The sequence below is a fragment of the Harpia harpyja genome, chromosome 2, assembly GCF_026419915.1.
Source record: "Harpia harpyja isolate bHarHar1 chromosome 2, bHarHar1 primary haplotype, whole genome shotgun sequence".
Classification (NCBI taxonomy): Eukaryota; Metazoa; Chordata; class Aves; order Accipitriformes; family Accipitridae; genus Harpia; species Harpia harpyja.
Window position 1 is genome coordinate 76906522 of NC_068941.1, and position 19070 is coordinate 76925591.

Sequence of the window (19070 nt, forward strand, 5' to 3'; positions counted from 1 at the left end):
AGAATAATTAGATAATTGCATTTGCTATGACAAAGACCATTATTAAAGAGCTGCAACCTGTCCCTACTCCTGTCAGGTAAGTCACTGTTAAAGTTAGTAAATTCCACTGCTTTTGATGTTAATCGACAGGATTGGAATACTGACAGGTATAAATAAAATCTGAACAAGCACATTGAAATATATACTAGAAAAATTCTATGTAAAAGGTTTTAGGAAGATAAGAGCCTAATGGACAAAGAACAGAAGTTTAAATCTGCATTTCAAATTGACTGAACCCTTTCTCTGGATTATTTTATGTAACTGACAATGAATAACGTGAACTTTGCAGATAATAATTCTGAAATTCTCTATTTAATAATTCCTTAACACTTCACTTTCTTTTTACATTTTTATCAATGTGCTTGTATTCAAAGCTTTGAAATAAGTGTCCAGTTTTTTACGCAGGAAGCAGTGAGATTTGGAGATAGCAATATTGACATAAATATGATTTGAAAGTTTAATGACCAATACAACTCTAAGAAGGCTTCCTGACTAAAACACTGAAAGCCACAACATGACAGAATTTGATCTGACATGTATAAGACTAATAGCATGTATTTCCTGTCAGAAATTTAATTTTCAATGTGAGTTTTGCACATTTTTAAAACCTTAAATTCTGCACAATCTCTGTTACAGAATCCTTTACATCAAACATGTCTGAAACTGAGATGAAGCAACTCAGTTTTTCAGACAGCAATTTATACATAATGTTTTGTGGATGGAGAACAACATGTCTATGTTTGCTGCTGCATAGCAGATGGAATCCTGGAAAGGATGGAAAGCTGTTTATAGAAAATGTTTTGTAGTATCCTTTGCAAATTATTAACGCTTTGTATTTCAAGCCATGTGAACTTGTCTGACAAAGGAATGGTCACTTCTATTTGTCCAAAGTGAGCCAGAGATTATTTCCTCCTGAAATGTGAGAAGATGCTTATAGCTTTAGTTCTTAACAGTCAGGGATTGAATTAGCTAATTCCAGAGCTAAATTCCCTTTAACTGTCAAATTCCAGATTTAACACTGCCAACCGTCAGGAATATTGCTTGCTAACTTACTTTCTATAATGATCTCCTCCACTTTCTTCTTTTCTCCTGCAATTTGGGAGAAAGAGAACAGAAAAATCTTTGCTTTAGAGCTTTTTTTTCCTAATTCATTCAAATTGTTCTGCAAAAGAGAGGGAAGAAATGGTTACTCTGATATACTTGGGTGAAGAAGATGTATGTAATGTATTGAGGTTAATTCATAACTATACTGGGGTCAGGGTTTAGAGAATCTGTATATTTTAAAGCAGTCCTTGTAGAAATTCTTGCATCACTGCCTTCTGATTTGCGTTTCTCATACGAAGTCCAGTACAAAGCTGTACTTCAGAAAGTAAAAGCAATCTCTTGCACTTGAGAACACTGGAAATTACCTGAATCATGCATGGGGTTTTTGATAAAGAAAAATCTAAACAAAATTACACAGAAATAATGAAAAATCTTTAAATTCTTTATTTAGTATGACTGAGGGAACGGTTTTGGTTTTACAGTTTCCTGTTCATGTTTTGCATGCTTGTTTAATCCATAAAGCAGTCTGTCATATAGTCAAACAGATGGTACACATATGTGTCCCCTTAAACAGGTAACAGTATGAACGCATACAATGTTTTACATGCACTACCTCGGATTGCACTGAATTGTTTCGTTCCTTCACACTAGAGGTCACTGTGAGCAAAAGATTATGCTCGACTTGCAAAGGAGAGAACACTAATGAATCGATTTACAGGACGAAATTTGTGGCATACATTCCAATTGGAAAGGTCGATGCAAATGTGTTGTTTGAGAGGAACGTGGTACTTCTTAATGCAACCTCATTTACTTACAAACTATTTACAAACTGTAGAGTAAGAAGTTACTCCTATAAAGAAATTCTCAGTGCTTAAATATGTCTGGTTTAATTTTAGACCAAATTTCATCCCTGGCAATGACTTCATTGATACTTGTTGTTTTTTCGTGTATAAGTATTTGAGGTAATATTCCTTCCCTCTGGGAAAACTGCCCCGTTTTCTCTAGACTGTAGCAGAGCAGAACAAGTAAAACTTTGATTCAGGTGCAGCTTCAGGCGTTAGAGAGCCAAGTCCCATTTAGACTGTGAATTAGCAGTGAAATCAGTAGCTGTCTCAGAGTGAAGTTGTGAAAAGAACAAATCAAGAACATTCAAGGAAGTGAAAGAGGAGCACACTGCCCTTCACCTGCTCCAGGGAATGCAGCCAGCCCAGGACTTACCTCCCAATAGCTTCTGTGTCAGACCCTCACAGCCTTACTTAATTATCACCTGTGCGAATATGGTTGTATCTGTGCCTGTGTTTAAAATCTTTTCCTCTTTCACAGTGTATGTCCATGATTAAAAAAGACAGCTGAGAAGTAAGTGCAAAACTGAACATCTGATGCCACGTAGGTCACCTATAGTGTAGGTATTCATGAAAAGGAAAATGTTGACCCTTTCCTCACAGCTGAGAGAGCTAATGCGAGACCGACAGTGTTGCTTTTTTATATAAAGCAACGATTATGAGTACTAGTTGTGTGCTGCCATCCAAAGAGTATTTGCCATAAGGACAGTGGAATAAAGAGAGGTTAAAAGAGCAGTGGAGAGGGAAAGATGCTCACATTATCCTACATACTTCAGTGCATGAAAACAGGTACTTGCGTAAAATCTACTCCAACCCTGAGGTGACAGAGGTGTATTTAATATGCAGACCTGGGAAGAAGAGTCTTCATTGCCATCTTCACAAAACTCCTCAATTCCTATTTTTACCTGCTTTTTGTGCCCAATTTCCTGTGTTTTTCTTTCCGTTTCCTCCCACCCTTGCCTTTTATTAATTCTTTCTCCCATATGTCCATCCTAAATGGCACTAACATCTTAGTTGCTGATACCATATTGCTGATTCTCCAGAATCTATGCCTATCGTCTCAGTGTGCTTAATGTATTATGCTCTTTCTGCTCTTTTCTGAAAATACCTGCTGCTTTAGATTTACACACTGCCTTCAAAAAAAAAAATTAAAAAAAAAAAAATCTGTTTTCAGCTTGGTCCTTAGTCCAATGAAACAATAGTACCCAGATACTCATGATGTATGCTGGAGCTTTTATTACACTAATTTTATGCTGACGTAATGCTTCCATCAATTAAGTTACACTGTTAAAATGGGCGTAACAGAGTAAACAACAAAACCTATTATTTTGAAATAACAGCTGTTCTCTTAATTGGTAAGGTGGGGCAAAAGAAGAGATGATCTTTGAGATGGCTTTTAGTACATGCTATTTAGCATCAGTCAGATATTTTCATTTCCATAATGTACTTCCTTTCATAACTACCAAAGATGCACATGGCATTTCTCTATGAATTTTTCAGCTCTTCTTACTTTTACAACAAAAGCGCTGCTGACAATATTTTTGCTAGGATTAACGTATTCCAGAAACATCTAGAGTAATTACGTGAAATCTGTTTCTGAGCGCACCACGGACTAAAGAAATGGACTCTTATTCAGAGGTGTTGTGACTACAGAGTTGAAGGCTATTCATTGGAATGATTCATACTTCATGCAGGTCTATTTTCTTGGATGATCACTGCCTTCTCTCTTCATTTTAAGTATAGTTTGATTAAATAGTTTTTCCTCTGAACTGCTGAGAAACTACTTGTATCCCAGCAATGTTACAAATGCGATTTCATTTCTGTAATGTGATAGGTAAATCAGTTTGAATTGATTAATAACAAAATATTGTATTTAAATGTTGCTTAGCATGATCTTGTCTTTTGCTGTTACAAATTAAATTTTCTAAGAGACAGACTTTTCTTAAACATTTCAATACCACACGCATGCCTAGATGCTGAAATATAAATTTCACAACAGAATGTGAAAATGTCAGTTTGTATCGCATGCAGTTAAACAGAGGTGACATATGAGTTGCTTAGATCAATGGATGTCCCTGTTCAAGTGTATTTCTAGAACTCATTGATGATTATATGGAAAAGCAGTTAATTTCAGCCTATACCTCAATACTGCACCTCAGATGTTCAGGCAATCATTCTTACGACATTTTATCATCTCTTAAGTAAACAATGTTTACAGAAATCAGCTGAAGTCAAAAAACATCACCTTTAAACTTACAAAATATTTATAAAAGGATTATTGATTCTCCAATACAAAAAAGATACTGGCTGAACTGCAACCTTTTTTATTTTGTTCTTGTTGCAATAGGATTTTTTTTAATCTTGGCTGTCAGGAACCTCATGCAGTTCAACAAGGGAAGTGCAAAGTCCTGCACCTGGGGAGGAACAACCCCAAGCACCAGCACATGCTGGGTGCCACCCAGCTGGAAAGCAGCTTGGCAGGAAAGGACCTGGGGGTCTTGGTGAACACCAAGTTGAACATGACCCAGCAATGTGTCCTTCCTGCAAAGAAAGTTACTGGTATCCTGGGCTGCATTAGACAAAGCATTGGCAGCAGTTGGAGGGAGGGGATCCTTCCCCTCTGCTCAGCACTGGTGAGGCCTCATCTGGAGTGCTGGGTCCAGTGCTGGGCTCCCCAGTACAAGAGACACATGGACAGACTGGAGAGAGTCCAACAAAGGGCCACAGAGATGATGAAGGGGCTGGAGCATCTATCCTTCGAGGAAAGGCTGAAAGAGCTGGGACTGTTCAGCCTGGAGAAGACTCAGGGGGATCTTACCAATGTGTATAAATACCTGAAAGGACCGTGCAAAGACAATGGAGACAGGCCCTTTCCAGTGGTGCCCAGTGACAGGATCAGAGGCAATGGACACAAACTGGAACACAGGAGGTGCCCTCTGGACATCAGGAAACACTTTTTCACCGTGAGGGTGACCGAGCACTGGCACAGGTTGCCCAGAGAGGTTGTGGAGTCTCCATCCTTGGAGATACTCAAAAGCCATCTGGACATGGTCCTGGGCAACCCGCTCTAGGTGGCCTGCATGAGCCGGGGGGTTGGACCATATGACCTCCAGAGGTTCCTTCCAACCTCAACTATTCTATTGATTCTATGAGTCGTAGTACATAACTGAAATTATAAAAGGTGTTGCAATGAGTTATTACAGTACTTCCATGTTTCTTCTCTGTAGCTGTAACAATTGGCGACTGTGATAATGCCAAATGGGAACTAATAATTTGTGATAAAGTGTAAGCCAAAGTGAAATTAGCGGAGTTGATAATGGAAGCTGCCATCATGTTTGAGCTTGGTTTACTCTCAGTAATGTTATATGTATTTATATAACGTGTATGTGAGTATATAAGGTGTGTGTGACAATTCATTACTGCAAAGTTTTAGTTGGTCTTAAGTAAGGACCTGATCAAGTTCAGCAATGGCACTAATGTGCATCTCCCATGTAAGATTGGCCATAAGCAACCACAGTATATATTTTACATCGAGTCTCACTGTTAAGCAGGCTAGTAGTCAGCGTGGCAGTTTTATCCTCGAACTGAGCTCCTCTGGAATGGCTTATGGCATGTGTGACTGTGCCTTGTGTCAGAAAGGAGCGGGCACAAGGAGCAGGGGAGGCTTTATTTTACACTTCCTTTTTTGTTACTTTTCCAGCTACCACCCTCATTTCCACCTGCTCCCTAAGCAAGTTCCATCCGTTAAGCACACCCACTAAATATCAAATCAATTGTATAGAATAATATCTTGAAGCAAATGTGAATAGCAGAGGGAGCAGATTGCAGCAGTAGAAGTTTGTCATATCTGAGTTAAGTCACACTTCAGTCTAAAGAAACAACTAAACAGATAACACAAGGCAGGCATTGTATGTCCCTGATAAAACCATTACACTCAGACTGCAAATGATCTTAAAAATAACCATTTTTTTTTCAAATTTTATTCTAATTTCAAGTAAGCAGAAGCTTAACTTCATGCTTATTGAAACTTATTTTAGGTAAAAGGAAGAATTTTGTTATGACTTCCAAGGCAAGGAAACAGGAAGGATGCTGGGGACCACATTTTTGTTTGGGGATTAAAAAAATGAACATGCAGCAACATCAACAAGTAGGATCTAACTGACATTTTTAAAATGAAACATATCGTAGCTCCCCATGATCTGCTGCAAACCTGGAACTTGTGAAAATCAACCCAAGGGACTAAATTATTCACATGAATGGCTTAAGTTTAAATTTAATCCCCTATTTTACGTTTGTGAGGTTGGGTGGTTGTGTTTTTTTTTTTTTTAATCAGTAGCTATTCACAGTGCCGTGTAGGGACCTCGACTTATTTGTTTTAAAGTAGCTCAAAAATAAAAAGTAGTGTATTATTTCTAAAAAGAAGTAAGTTTACTACCAATACAACAGCAACACTTGCAGGTAAGTTTACAGCTCACTACCAGCCCAGGAGCTTTCCAGCTACGTGGCCAAAGTACCGGTGCACGGAGTAGTAACTGAGGGGACATTTAGGAATAACCAGTTTCTCGGTTACCGCCCCTTTTCCCCTTCTCTTCTCTCCTGTTGCTCTCTACGGAGGAACACTGCGTTAGGGGGAAGGTGCCCCGTCTCAGGCTCCGGGGGAAGCCGGCTTAGCCCACCGCGGCTGGCAGGGCGCCCACCCCTGCCCGCCCCCACGCTCGCTAACACGAGGCACTTCAGCCGAGCTGCCCCGAGCCCTTCCTCGGACAACTCGGCGCCGACGCCGGCAGAAGCTCTCAGGCACCCCCCCCCGACTCTCGGTGGTCGCTCGGGGCGGCCTCCCCCCCTCAGCGCTGGCTGCCCGGCGGGGCCCGCGGCCCGGCTCCGCCGCTTCCAGCCCCCCCCTCCCCTCCCGGCCCGCCTGAAGCCACCTCACAACGGCCGCCCCACGGGCCCTCTCCCGAGGGCGGGCACCGCCCCCGCTACCCCGCGCTGCCATGTTGAAGCTGCCCAAGCCCGCCCCAGCCGCCCCCGTCAAGACACCCTCCTCGTCCCCCACCGGCGGGCAGCCGCCCGCTGCTGCAGCGCGGAAAGAAGCCGCACACGACGCGCTGCCTCCCACCTCCGCTACCCGCCGGGCGGCCGACGGGCCGCCCCAGCGCGGCCCGCCTCCCGCCCCTCCTCCTCCTCCGGCCGGCCCCGCCCGGCAGCGGCGGAGGCCTCCCCGGGGAGCGGCGGGCGGTGAGTGGCAGCGGCGCTGGCCCCTCGCACGGCGCGGCGGCGCGGGGAGGGGAGGGGCCCGCGGCCGGTGGGCGGGCCGGGGCCGCCCCGTAGGGCTGCGGGCTGCCGGCGGGGCCCTACTTGGCGCCCGGCCGCCTCCGGAGCCGCAGAGAAACTTGTCGCCGGGAGTCCGCGCTGGTGACTTCGCCCTGCCGGGCTCGGTGAGCGTCTGGGGCGGGGACCCCGGGTAGGACGGCCCGCGCTGCCGGCCTCTCCCCCGCCGTCCTCCGGCTGCGCGACGGGGCTTCCCGGCCTTCCGGGGTAGCAGCTGCTGCCCGGGCACCCTCCGGCCTGGCGGGGAACGAGGCCGAGCCAACTCCGGCTCTCCCGCCCCGTCCCGCCCCGTCCCGCCCCGCCCCGTCCCGTCCCGTCCCGCCCCGTCCCGTCCCGTCCCGCCCCGCCCCGTCCCGTCCCGTCCCGTCCCGTCCCGTCCCGTCCCGTCCCGCCCGCCGGCAGCGGCCGGGCGGCGGTAGCTGCCGAGTCACCGCCGGCAGCGAGGCTCGGGCGGGAGGGCGGGCGTCCCGGGGCGGCGCCGGCCCGCCGGTGGCCCCCGGCTCCTCCTGGGGCGCCGGCTGGCTTCTGAAGAAGCCCGGGCTCCCCGAAAGGCTTGCCCTGCCTCCCGTGCGCGGACTTTTAGAGGAAATCCTAAAATCAAATCTGAGGGCTGGCTTCTGTTCGCGCCGAAGCCTGCAGTCGGGAAAGTTGTTGGATGTCCTTCGTAGGACAAGCGCAGAGTGACTTCGGGGATGGGAGTAGTTTTGCTGGCTAACTAACACCGAGGTGAGCGTTTTCGTGTTCATCGCATGTGTAGTGGAGAGATGCCTTGGTTGCGCGGTTGCGCTGTCTGGCCGGGGTCCGCCCCGAAAGGGCTGGCGTCTCGCTGCGCAGCGCATCCTCTGCCGCTGCCGGCCGGGCGCGGAGCCTCAGCCTGTCTTCCCTTACTCGTCTCGCTTTCAGAGCGCTAAGGTCAAGTTTAAACCCAGATGCAAAGTAAGTTTTGTGATTGTGTAGCGGTTAAAAATACTCAGGCTGGTTGACTGGGAAAGTATTTTAATCTCTGTGTTTTCCTAGGACTGTTTGAAGGTTGAACTGAACTGTGTTGGTTTATTTATAACTTCTTGTAGAAACATAATACAGAAATGCATTTACTTATATCAGTAAAATATTTTCTGGTTTAGGGAAGCTTAATTCTGGCAAGCAAGTTGCCTAGATTACAAAGAACATGTTTTACAGTGGTAATATTGCTGGTACTTTTAGCACCCTGTTGTGATGTTAGTGTCCTTTAAGCGGAAGAAGTTGTTGGCTGAGTGAAGTAGTGTATCTTTGATTTTGGCTATACTACTTTCATCTTTACAAGGACATCTTTAGGTCAGTATTCTGAACATACAGAATTAAAATATATAGTTTGTACCCAGACACTTCTATGATGTTCCTTGCGAATTGCTTAACTTCAGGGAAGTTACTCTTAAGCAGCAAGAGTTTACTGTGTATTACACTGGGGTGGTATACGCATACTTTGCAACTTCTTGTCTTGTAAAAGCTAAGCATTCAGTAAGCACTTTTATGAAAGCTTACTGATTTAAGGAACTTTTTACTATAGAACAGAGATCCCTTCATCATTTAGGAGAGTGCTTACAGTGCAAGTTGAAAGGCCTTCTTTTGTAAGGAATCGTAAGGCCTTTCCCTCCCTGCCTTAGTGGGGTTTTTGTATGAATATTATTTTTTATAAAATTGGATAGTAGTTTAGTAGTAAGTGAAGTCATCTTATTTTGGATCATGTGTATCTCAATTGGAAATGTCTGCAAAGAGCATCTTTGGTGGTGTCCCTCTCCTCATTTCCAGTGGCAGAGTTCTACATCTTCTCCTCCTTTGCCTTATCTTTCTTGTCTTTCTCTGTTGCCTGATTATGTGGTAGCTGTGAACCAGGCCCTTGATATGAGGTGAATTTTTCTATCATTATAGACATGTCAATACTGTTTATCTACACTTGAAAATCAATTCTTATTTAGTTAGGAAAAAAGGCAGTCGCTATTCTGGCACAATGCTATATATGGTCAGTCTTATTCAACAATAGCTGCTCGTGCTTGGAATTATTGAAGAATGTATAAATACATCTTGAAATTACTATCAGCCTTCTTGCCCTTTTCTAGGCTTTTTGTTCAACTAATTTTGCAAATATATTCAGATTTTAAATTTTTACTCTGGTTTTATGTTGTAACCCTACTATCTGATACTTAATCATTATTCCCCTCTTTTGCAGCTAAAATGAATTCAGATCCTGATCCCCCTTCAAGTCCCTCTCACCCCCAGCTGCATCTTGGAAGGTCCCAGCTAAACGCTGCTGCTGTGGACCGTAGTGAGAACAATCAGAAATCTGGACCGTCTTCAGGAGATGCTGCAACTTTTTCTTCTTCAGTTCCTGGCTACTCCCATAGCAGGGAGAAAGCTGAAAAAAATGGTAAGTATGAAAGCAATTTTTATGCAAAATTGGTTTATGTTAAACACTGGGAGATTATTGTGTGTATATGTATTCTAAACTCTGTTTAAAGAGACACGGTAAAGTAGGAAAATAAATTTCTCCGATTTCTTTTAACCTGTTGTTGTGGAAGAGACTTTTCTTCTGCAGCTTGCTTTGTGCATATTTTTGAGTTTCCCATCCAGTTTTTCTTATGTGTATAGAGCAACAGGAAAGAAGTTTGTTTGAAAAATTGGCAGGAAGAATTAAATGTCATTTAGCATAATATTAAAGTTTCAGTTTAATTTCTTTAGTTGGCTAGATCGCATGCTAACTATAGCTTTAATGTGAATTCTAATGTGGATGAATATGTACTAGTGTAATGTAGACTGAGGGAACAATAAGCTGATATATGAAACCAGAGCAACAGAAATGAAGTTAAGATTAGCAGGCAGATAAGAAGTTGGATTAAGAATCATGATACCCTTTGAAAGGCAGAATGATCCTTCTTTTTTTCCCCTCACTGTGAAACCATTGAGTTTCAAGGACTGCGAAAACTGATGGGATGAGCAAAATGTCTCATGCAAAAGGTAAAAAGAAAAATATCTAGCTCCTGTATTCAGCTGCTGAGTTCCAGTTTTAAATTCAGTTTGTAATCTAACACTTGTGCAAGAAGGTCTAGCAAACAACATTTACTGGGTAGGGGGGAAGTGAGTGAGCAGCTGCGTGTTGCTTAGTTGCTGGCTGGGGTTAAACCACGACACATTCATAAATATGAGTCACTCTATTGAAGGTAATATGGCTAGAGTTTAAGATTATTAAATGTGTTAATAGCTACATGGCATGTATCAGATGCAGCTGAGCTCTGCACATAGTTCAGGCCAATATTGCAGCTGTGTTAGCACATCTACTGTTCGCATCTAATTCAAAATTGACTGTTGGAACCTTCTGGGTTCTTTGTTACTAAAAGGCACGTTCCAGATGGAGGAGAATTTTTTGGATACCTGAATTTCTAACATGCCTCAGTGTATCATTACCAACTTTGTCATCTCACCCATCTGTAAAAGAATTCAGAGATGATGGAGAATTGACACTTCTAACATTAATTACATCATTATTAATTTAGGATCAGTGCTAACAGGTATGTTTTCTTCCTTTCTTCATTCTCCAGTTTCTCAGTATGCTTCAACAGGGAAAGAATAGCAACAATATTAGGAATATGGTATGGAGTTATATTGGGCTTTGTTATAATATGATTACATAGGTTATAATAGGATTACATAATATGAAAACATAGGTTTCTGTTGTCGGTGCCCACATTCACGCAAGATTCTGAAAATGAATACAAGCTATCAATCTGGTGGTGTTTTACACAGAGATCCTGTCAGGTATTCTTCTCTAGCTAATTTGGAGATTTTCTTATTCTATATAAATACTAGACTTTTCAAATCATATCAAGTTTTGTCTTAGTTCTCTTTACAGGCCTGTGTATTTACTGATGATTGCTATACAGTTATGTATTATAGATGCTTTTGTTTGTGCCCCTATAAAAGAAGGCTTTTGAGCATTGAGGTATTTCTCCATTTCAGTTGTGACTCATTCCTGATTACTTTAAATCTCTTACCATGAAAATCATCTCAGTTCCTGGTGTCACTGTCATTGCCCTTTCTATCCTCATCTTAATATAAGCAAGTATTGAATGCTGCAGAATGAGTTACTGTTGCCATTGTGTCATGCTGAAGTCTCTAACAACCAAAATTTTAGTGGATTTAGATATTAAATGTGTTTGATCGTGTTTCTTCATCCAGTGTCGTCTTCTATGGTTATTTTAGATTTATGTCATTTGTCATAACACTAACAGTTTCTAGAACTGAAAACTCATTTAAAAAAAAGGAAGCAGAGATTTTTTTTTCCACTCACAGCAGCACTGGTCATCAGAACTTAAAAATGGGAATTTTAGTAGGACTTCAGAAAGAAGTAAAAATAACAGTACAAATTCGGTCATGTATGTGCATGTGGAAACGAATAGGAAAAAAGTGATGTCTCAGAAAACTGGCACTTCAGCAATTTTCAAAATATTTGAACTGAAAGAGAAGGTATTCCTGGCAATCACTAGAGCCTTTCCCAATAAATAACGTTCAAGTTGCTGATAGATCTAGGAAGAGTGAAGGATCTGGTCTCTTAGCCATGGCGTGTTGTGGTCTGGTTGTATGAAAGGACATATGCACTAGACCAGATGTTCTGGAAACAGCTGTTCCGACTTCTCTCTTGGAATATTAAGAAGTCAGCTACTTTGAATAGTCACTATGTGTCACTGTGATGATGACTGTAACTCTGAATGATGTAAAAGAGGACAGAAAAGACCAGCACGTTGCTGTACAGAAAGCTATCTCAATAAATATTATTGAATATGTAGAACACTACTCCTTACTGGCGACTTAAACATCTTGCACAAAATTCTACAAACTTAAGTTTGTAATAGAAGTTATTTAATTCTTAATAAATCAGCTATGATTTCTTTTGGAGAAGGGGAGATGTACAATGTCCATCTCAAATACTATCTTGAAAGGCAGTTTTACTTCAAGCCTATCTACCACATGCCCACGTGCCCTTCCTGCAAAGAAAGTTACTGGTATCCTGGGCTGCATTAAACAAAGCATTGGCAGCAGTTGGAGGGAGGAGATCCTTCCCCTCTGCTCAGCACTGGTGAGGCCTCATCTGGAGTGCTGGGTCCAGTGCTGGGCTCCCCAGTACAAGAGACACATGGACAGACTGGAGAGAGTCCAACAAAGGGCCACAGAGATGATGAAGGGGCTGGAGCATCTCTCCTTCGAGAAAAGGCTGAGAGAGAAGAGAAGGCTCAGGGGGATCTTACCAATGTATATAAATACCTGAAAGGAGCGTGCAAAGACGATGGAGACAGGCCCTTTCCAGTGGTGCCCAGTGACAGGATCAGAGGCAATGGACACAAACTGGAACACAGGAGGTTCCCTCTGGACATCAGGAAACACTTTTTTTTTTGGTTTGTTTTTTTTTTTTTTACTGTGAGGGTGACCGAGCACTGGCACAGGTTGCCCGGAGAGGTCATGGAGTCTCCATCCTTGGAGATACTCAAAAGCCATCTGGACATGGTCCTGGGCAACCTGCTCTAGGTGGCCTGCATGAGCTGGGGTTGGGGAGGGGGGGGGTGCTGTTGGAGCAGATCACCTCCAGAGGTCCCAACCTCAGCCATTCAGTGATTCTTGAAATATTCTTGCCAAAAGATCTGTATTTCTGATCTGTGCTTTTTCTTCCAGTCTCTACTTACATATGCTGTGTTTAAGGCTATAGCATCAACGTGAAGATTAAGTAATTTATTTCCTGGAAACACGCATCTCCTGCAGCATTATGCATATCTTGCAGCATAATCGAGCAAATTAGTGAATGCCCTGGCTCTGACTCAGTAAAGCACTTAAGCAAACACACATCCTCAGCTGCACAGGTACTTCATTTGGATCGAACTCCTATACTATAGGGTTTTTTCTTAGCAGTTTTTCAATCTATCTTCTGCTAATGTATCATTAGGTAGTGTTTTTGTTATTCCTTGTGTATTTCATTTTACAATGGGAGGTAACAGTGCTTTGAGAATTTATTCTGCAAATCAAATCTGCATTTAATGAAAAAAACAATATTCAAGTGTTGATCTTGAGATGATTTGTAGATACTGTTTTTGTTGCTTTAAAAAAGAAGAGGAGGATATTCCTATTTCTGCCCAAAGCTGTTGCATTCTCTAGAAAACTTGCTTATGTAAGTTATTGTCTTTTGTGTATGTGTTAGGAATGGAATTGGTATCAGTACACCAACTCTCATGTTTAAAAATTAATTAAAAGAAATTTAAAATTTTTACTCTTTCAAGGATGTTCCTGGACAGGAATTTTATTAGTGAGCAAAGCATATGCACTACTAATTAGGGCTTCTGAAATTTTAAAACCATTGTGTCATCAGTATGTAAGCAAATTACAGGAGTGTTGCTGGTTGCTGAAACAAAAAAGTTCTGCCATTATTTTAGTAGTCTGTGCCAAGAGGAGCACAGGTGTATAGCAAGGAAGACCAGCGGCTGCTTGCTAATGAAGTCTGGTGAAGTTTGTTGAAACAGACTAAGACTCAAAGCTCCTAAAACACTTTTATGCTTCCCAGGTGCACAGGCCTCTCAGTTTCTGTCCAGCTGCTACATACCCCTTTTTCGCATCTGTATTTCATCCACTGTATGCATCCTCCTTCCTTCAGATACAGCCCTAAAGCAATGTTAAAAGAAATAGCTCATATGAGAGCTCTGAAGGTCCCAACACTTGATTTTACAAATAGTCTTAAAGCATCATTCTTGCTAGTGGAACCATTTCTTCTATGTGTACACAGAGCAGAACTAGGAAAGAAGCACCTTCAACATGTTCACTTAGCATGTGACTATCTGAATACCACTGCTATTAATGTAATGGTTTTGGAAGAGATGCATGAATCCACACTCCAGGTAAGTGGTCTGTATTGCTGAGCTAGAAAGTAGCTTTCTGTGGCCCAGTGGATGTTTCACTTTTGGTTCAGATGAAAAGAAAGTAGAGTTCAGAGAAACTTCTCACAATATCATAATGATTGGATACTTGCCTGGGATGTCTGGATTCAAGTAACTGCTTTAAGTCAGCCATAATGGTAACTTGAACTGGGCTGACTCTCACCCCAGGTGAATATTTAATTGTGCTGCAAGTTATCTGGAGGTGTTACCATTTCTTGTAATGCTTAAGTACTTTCAAGCATGTGAAGTATCTTTCTTAAAAATTGACTGTCTGCCAGTCAGCAGGTAAAAGAGGACATCCTAGGATAATAGAGAAATCTGGGAGGCAGTGTGAAGGTGATAATTTTTTATATGTGGGTGAAACAGAGTTGATTTGCTTTTTACATCATTCATGTACATTTGCTAGCCAGTAAGGTTGGAGAGGAGGAATCGGGTAGGAATTCAAAGGTGAGAGTTTGGGAAGTTTTGAGAGCATTTCAAAGCTAAGTTGCAGTGCTTGAAGAAACATCTCTTTGGTTAAGGAACTAATTTTTGTTTTGTCCATGTTTTTTGCTGTTAAGGAAATATGCACAAATCTCTTGCTCTAGAATAGAGAACATATGGGAAAGGTATTTGTACTGAGAGCTTTGCAGACAGAAATCAATTTCTTATGTTTGTTTATAGATGTGGGGAGTTCTGCTTGTACTTAGGAAGGTTATGAGGTTTTTTCTATCTCTTGGAAGAGAATTATTTTATAAATTGCATGACTTAGAAGAATTTATCTGTACTATTTATAAATTCTAAACAGTTTACAACACATTGTAACAATGTACAACAGTGTGTCTCCAACACATTGCTAAATGATAGCTAATGAATAGGGAACCTCTCTAATTTACAAATATTTTCCAAGTGTTAGCCTCTTCCACTTAAGGTTACAAAGAACCTTTGCTTCAAAGCTCTATTTTAGCACTTCTGTGTCTTTATTTTCTGGCAATTTGCTTGTACAGACTAACTCTTGAGGCAAAGTGAAATGTTTGTGCAAAGCTTGAAGAAATCTCAGAAAAATCTTTGATTGTTAGAAGGGGAGGATTATGACTTGAAGTATTAATTACTTAACAATTTATCTGTCAGTTTATTAATGCCCCTTCAAATTTTACCTGTAATTATTCAGGCTCCTGGAAAGCTCATTTGCCAGGCATTACTGTGGGGGAGAAAGGATTCTATCCAAACAAAGTTAATGACTGTACTTTCAGATAAAATTTTGGGACATAGTCATAGTTGGTGCAGAACAATGGGAATTGGCTTTTTCAGGTCTGCTGCTATTGTTGTCAATAACATGCTGGTGTTTTTACCATACGTGGGAATAGAATTGGACACCCGTTTATTTGAGGAAAGATTCTCCATCTTTGCCTCTTTCACCATTTGAAATACGTAAATGTTTTCTCTGGCTGGTAACAAATATATTGTTATTGATAACAATTTTTGCATTCACACAATTAAGAACCAGATTAGAAAAGTGCCCTAACTCAATCTTCCTTCATGATTTTTCAGGTGGATTGATTTCCTAATCTGTGTTAGTTTATGATAACAAAATGTTTTTCTAGTATAGTCCCAGGGTGTTAGAAGGATAGAAATGAGCAGCTGAAGAAGGGTGGAAGGGGAAGAGGTTAATTTACTACTGTGAATAATGTAATGACATAGGAGTGGCTCTCTAATCGTTTGATGCTAAGGTCTCAAGGTTCCTATTGTACACATTTAGAAATTTAATCTAGCGGTTGGAATACAATCTTTCAATTTAGTTTCCTCCAGAAGGAATCCAGTGTGTGTGCTCCACTGTGCAAACAAAATGCATTAAATGGGAACAGTTGGAAAGCTAAAAGCACATTCCTCATCTGAACTGGTTCTCTAATATAACGCATCTGCATTCATCAGCAGCAAGAACTGCTAACTTCTGGAAGTATTTTGCAGTGGCTTTGGAAGAAAATATTTGGAAGTACCTAATACCTATACATTCATCTTCAAATAAAACTGTGACAAATCCCTGTTACACTACAATAATCAAGGAGAGACTTGAAACTGTTGTGCTGCTAGACGGCCACTTGCAGAAGGCCCACTTCATTGCGAAAGATGGAAGGTGAGACTGGAAACAGTAAGCTGGGAAATAAAACGAATCCTTTGCAAAGTCAGTTAACTATTAGAAGTCCTTACTAAGCAAGGTAATAAGGCACTGTGGACTTGCAAAACAATTGGAGTGTGTCCTTTTTAAGGGCTGCTCTGTGAACTGCTAGTGTCTGTGTGGTGAAGAACCTAAACTGCAGAATTGCTGAGATTCCATTGAGCGTTGTGCAGGTTGTTATGATAACTGTAGGTCTTCACCTACAAAAATATGTGGGCTTGGGGAGGTTTATGATCTCAACTCTTTCTCACATTGCTTTTCTGCAGGTTGTGTTTTTCTTTCTTTTTTTTTTTTTTGGTAGGGAGGGTTAATAATGATGATTATCAACCGAGAAATGACAGAAAGCTTATTTATTTTTAACTTTCCAGTTTTGTAACATGTTAGATTTATCCCAGCTCATCCATAAAGGATTTAATCAGAGATGCCTGCATAGAAGAAGCAGCAGGGCCATCTCATTAGTTGTGTGTAAAATTATTTTAATGACTTTAAATGCTCATTGTACAATAATAGCTATGCTAGGAAGAAAGACCTTTTAAGAATAGTTTTCCCTCCACTTAAAATTTGTAGTCTCTATAGTATCATCACTCTTAGTCTTCCTCCTACATGCTTTTTGTTTTATTGCAGTCCTGACAATTTGCCTTCATTTTGTGGGGGTGCAGAAGTTGTTCCCTTTTCAATTTAATGCTATTTGATGACTTGCAATTGTGGTGTGACTAAGACTATTATCATATCTACAAATGCACTGCTGCTCCCGGAGAAAGCAGAGTTGAGTCCTAGACTTCAACACCTCTGTAAACAAATGTTATTCCCTTCTATCCCATCCCTGTTACGACCTTTAAAAATAGAATGCCTGGCAATGTATGCTAATATAAATATTTTTAACTGTTCTGGGGGCAAGTAGGACCATCTTAAGTTCTAATCATGGAAGTTGAAGTGCATAGAAGAAAAACATGCAATGTACTCTTAATTGTACCAAGCCCTTACTTTGCAGTTAAGATAAGAATCCAGGAGGCTTCTGAATGGATGAAAGATTCAACACTCATGGATGAGCAAATAAGCATCTAAAGTTAGTGAAACCATTTATCAAAGCAACGACGTTTGTTGTACAAAATATTTCTCCCTTTCCAGTCAGTTCCTCTGTGTGTGTCTTTATATTCTGTATGTACAAATCATGTTTATGATGTGATGCTTAATGCCTGCTTTTAAGTGGAATGTCAGTCTTTCCAGAAACTTTACTCCTACATCGGTACTGCACACAATACCACTGAACTTTTGAAGCTTGTGGAAGGTGAGTAGGATGGTTTCTCTAGAGACTCAAACTGGCTCTGCTGAACACTGAAAGCTCAACAGTACAATCCAGTGACACACAAAAGCTATTAGAACCTACCTTTTTGTTACAAAATGTACATACCAACTTCTTCTAAAAACACGTTGATAATAGACAATCTACCTGTAGATGAACAGTTTAAATCTGTTTTCCTGAAAGAAAGAAATTGGACACTTTTCACATTGGAGATATGCTTACATAGCATCTTCTAGCAAATGAAAGGATTTTTATTTTGTCATTAATATGCATATGCCTTTGCTTCTAAGTACGTCTGAGATTCTAGAAAGCTTGTTTCATAGTGAAAACAAAATCTGTAATAAAAAGCTGTGTGCTCTTCCCTGAAAACTTTTAATTTGTTGGATTTTGATTAACTTACCAGATTTGTGCTTGCAGAAGGGACTTTTCCTGCAAAATATCCTGTGTAACACTGTATCAGAATTACTACTGTACACTTCCAGCAGGGACCGGAGGTATTACATAGGACATGACTCAAAAAGGAATACTTCCTAGGGAGATTTTGCACAAAATGTGTTCTGCTGTATCTCTTTTGGTTGATATCCATAGGCAGGCATGCCCTTAAGCTTTCATTTTCCTACTTTGGCTATTTATTGCTTGAACAAATATGCCTACATTATTTACTTTGTATGTTCATGCATTCTTGTTGCTTGCTTCCTACCTAATGTTATAAAATCTTCATATTTCAACATTGTAAAATTTTCTTCATTGGATTGCTGAGAATCTGCAAGAAAATTATTTTCTATAGCTATTATATTTAATTTGTGACCTTCTTAAAGCAAATTAATTCAGTCTTCTAACATAAATTAACTGCTTCATGTTCGTGACAGGCGGTTATTTCTGATGTTTCAGTCATGCTTTGTTTCTTTTTTTTTTTTAGTAGTCCAAAAAGATCAGTTGATTACAATACAGTCCTATCATAGTTTTGAACTGTGTATTCAGACCTCTACTGACTTCATAAGAAGCTATAGCAGCTTCTCTTTCTGACTGCACCCTAGCAGAGGTAAATATTGGAGGAATAGAGAACAAGACCGATGAAAGCTAAGGAGTAGGAGACAGAATTCCCTTATAACAATGGTTTGAGAATCCCATTCAGTTGGCCAGAGCTGAAAGACGCCAGTGCTTCAGAGCAGTCTGCAAATACAGAGTTTTTGCAGGTGGGTTGTCTTTAGCAGCTGGATGCTTGGTTTTTAAGAAGCCAAATTATGCTTTTTCTCTTTTAGTTAATTTTAGCCTTATTCTACATAAGGCATTGACATCCAGAGGACAGAACACGTTTTGGGGCCCTTAAATGCAAACTGAGGATGAAAAATGAATGTTAAAAAATTACTGGCTTCCAGTAAGCTGATTTTCTTTGTGGATGTTTATGG

The 19070-nt window shown here is 41.0% G+C and overlaps 1 protein-coding gene across 5 annotated transcripts in view; it reads left to right on the forward strand.

Annotated features, from left to right (window-relative positions):
• Positions 1-7141: 7141 nt before the first annotated feature.
• Positions 7142-19070, forward strand: part of WFS1 (wolframin ER transmembrane glycoprotein) — a 36571-nt gene continuing 24642 nt past the window's right edge. Inside the window, exons 1-2 of one of the 5 annotated variants that reach the window (XM_052780522.1) lie at positions 7142-7163; positions 9463-9660. In XM_052780522.1, the coding sequence (XP_052636482.1) occupies positions 9468-9660 (193 nt within the window). In that variant the 5' untranslated portion in view covers positions 7142-7163; positions 9463-9467. Of the gene's footprint in view, positions 7164-7206; positions 7364-7745; positions 7983-8547; positions 8571-9462; positions 9661-10627; positions 10799-19070 lie in introns of those variants that run through there. The other 4 variants (XM_052780519.1, XM_052780520.1, XM_052780521.1 and 1 more) reach the window with 4 other exon arrangements.